The sequence below is a fragment of the Heliangelus exortis genome, chromosome 17 (assembly GCF_036169615.1).
Source record: "Heliangelus exortis chromosome 17, bHelExo1.hap1, whole genome shotgun sequence".
In the NCBI taxonomy this organism is placed as follows: Eukaryota; Metazoa; Chordata; class Aves; order Apodiformes; family Trochilidae; genus Heliangelus; species Heliangelus exortis.
In genome coordinates this window covers 11,508,535-11,509,729 of record NC_092438.1, presented here as the reverse complement: position 1 = coordinate 11,509,729, position 1,195 = coordinate 11,508,535, and the positions used below count along the sequence as shown (strand labels likewise).

The 1,195-nt window shown below is 70.1% G+C and overlaps 1 protein-coding gene across 1 annotated transcript in view; it reads right to left on the bottom strand.

Moving 5' to 3' along the window:
• MOSMO (modulator of smoothened) overlaps nucleotides 1–1,183 on the bottom strand; it is a 30,253-nt gene extending 29,070 nt beyond the window's left edge. The window contains exon 1 of the mRNA XM_071760747.1: nucleotides 678–1,183. Within this exon, the coding sequence (XP_071616848.1) occupies nucleotides 678–783 (106 nt within the window). The 5' untranslated portion in view covers nucleotides 784–1,183. The remainder of the gene's footprint in view (nucleotides 1–677) is intronic.
• Between the last annotated feature and the right edge of the window lie 12 nt (nucleotides 1,184–1,195).

Below are 1,195 nucleotides of genomic sequence, written 5' to 3'. Positions count from 1 at the left end.
AGAGGCTGAAATAAATTGTTCATACAAACAGTTCATCATTAGTAAAGAGACAGATTAATAAATCTTTGTTTTTTAAAGAAAATGTCACATCCTAGAATAAAAAACGCATGGGAAATCAGCGTGCAGGAAATTTAAAAAAAAAAAAAAAAAAGAGTAGGAAAGCAAGATCTTCCCAGCAACAAAGGAGACGTCGGTATAGAGCGAAAGATTGAAACCTGCCACAAACTACGCGGAGAGGCTGATCCCCCTTCCCTGTCCAAGGTGACTGACCCGGCAGCCGCAGCCCCGGCTCTACCGCCGGCCGAGCGGTTCGGGGGCTGCTGCGGGTCCCCTCGGGAGACAGAGATCTCGGCAGAACGCGTACCCCTGCCCGGGACACACCGCGGGCCACCCGCGGCTCTGCCCGGGGAGGAGGGTCCCGTCAGCTCCCACCGGGAGCTTCGCCCCTCGCCGCACAGGGGGACCCGCTCTGAAGGCAGCCCCGAGCCCCGGCCCACCGCCCCGCCGGACCCCCGGGCTGTCCCAGCCCCGCCACAGCACCAGCTCCGCTGCCCCCGCCGGAGAAGCGTCCCCTCGGGGGGAGCCCTCCCGGCCCCCACCGCCCGCCGGCGCCGGTGCAGCCCCCTCCCGGCCACCTGCCGCCCAGCCGGCGGGTCCCCGCCGCCGGCCCCCCTCACCCGCGGACTCGCCGGTGTTGATCCAGTCCGGGTTGGCCAGGCTGGCGATGGCGAAGATGTCGGCGGCCAGGAAGAGGCATCCTGAGATGATGGTCAGTTTGTCCATCTCCTGCGGCTCCCGGCTCCGGCCTCCGCCCGGCTCCCGCAGCGGGCCCGGGCCGGGGGCGCCTCACAGCCGCGGCTCCATGGACCCCCGCGCCCCCCTCGGCAGCGGCGCCACGAACGGGCCCCCCCGGTCGGAGCCGGAAGCGAACCCGGCGGGCGGGGGGGCGGTGGTTACTCCGGAAGGGAAACCCACTCTCCTCGGCGCGCTCCCCCGGGCGGGGCGGGGCTAACGGCGGGGGGGGCGGGGCCTCCTCCGCTGTGGGGCGGGGGCAGCCCCGGGGCCGTGGCGGCCTTTCCCGGGGGAGCGGAGCTGCCAGGAGGGGTTTGCCGCCGGTGGGCGGGGCGCAGGGCGGGGTCCGCCGGTAGCGGGCGGGGCGCGGGGGGGCCGCCCGTGGGCAGCGTGAGGGGGCGGA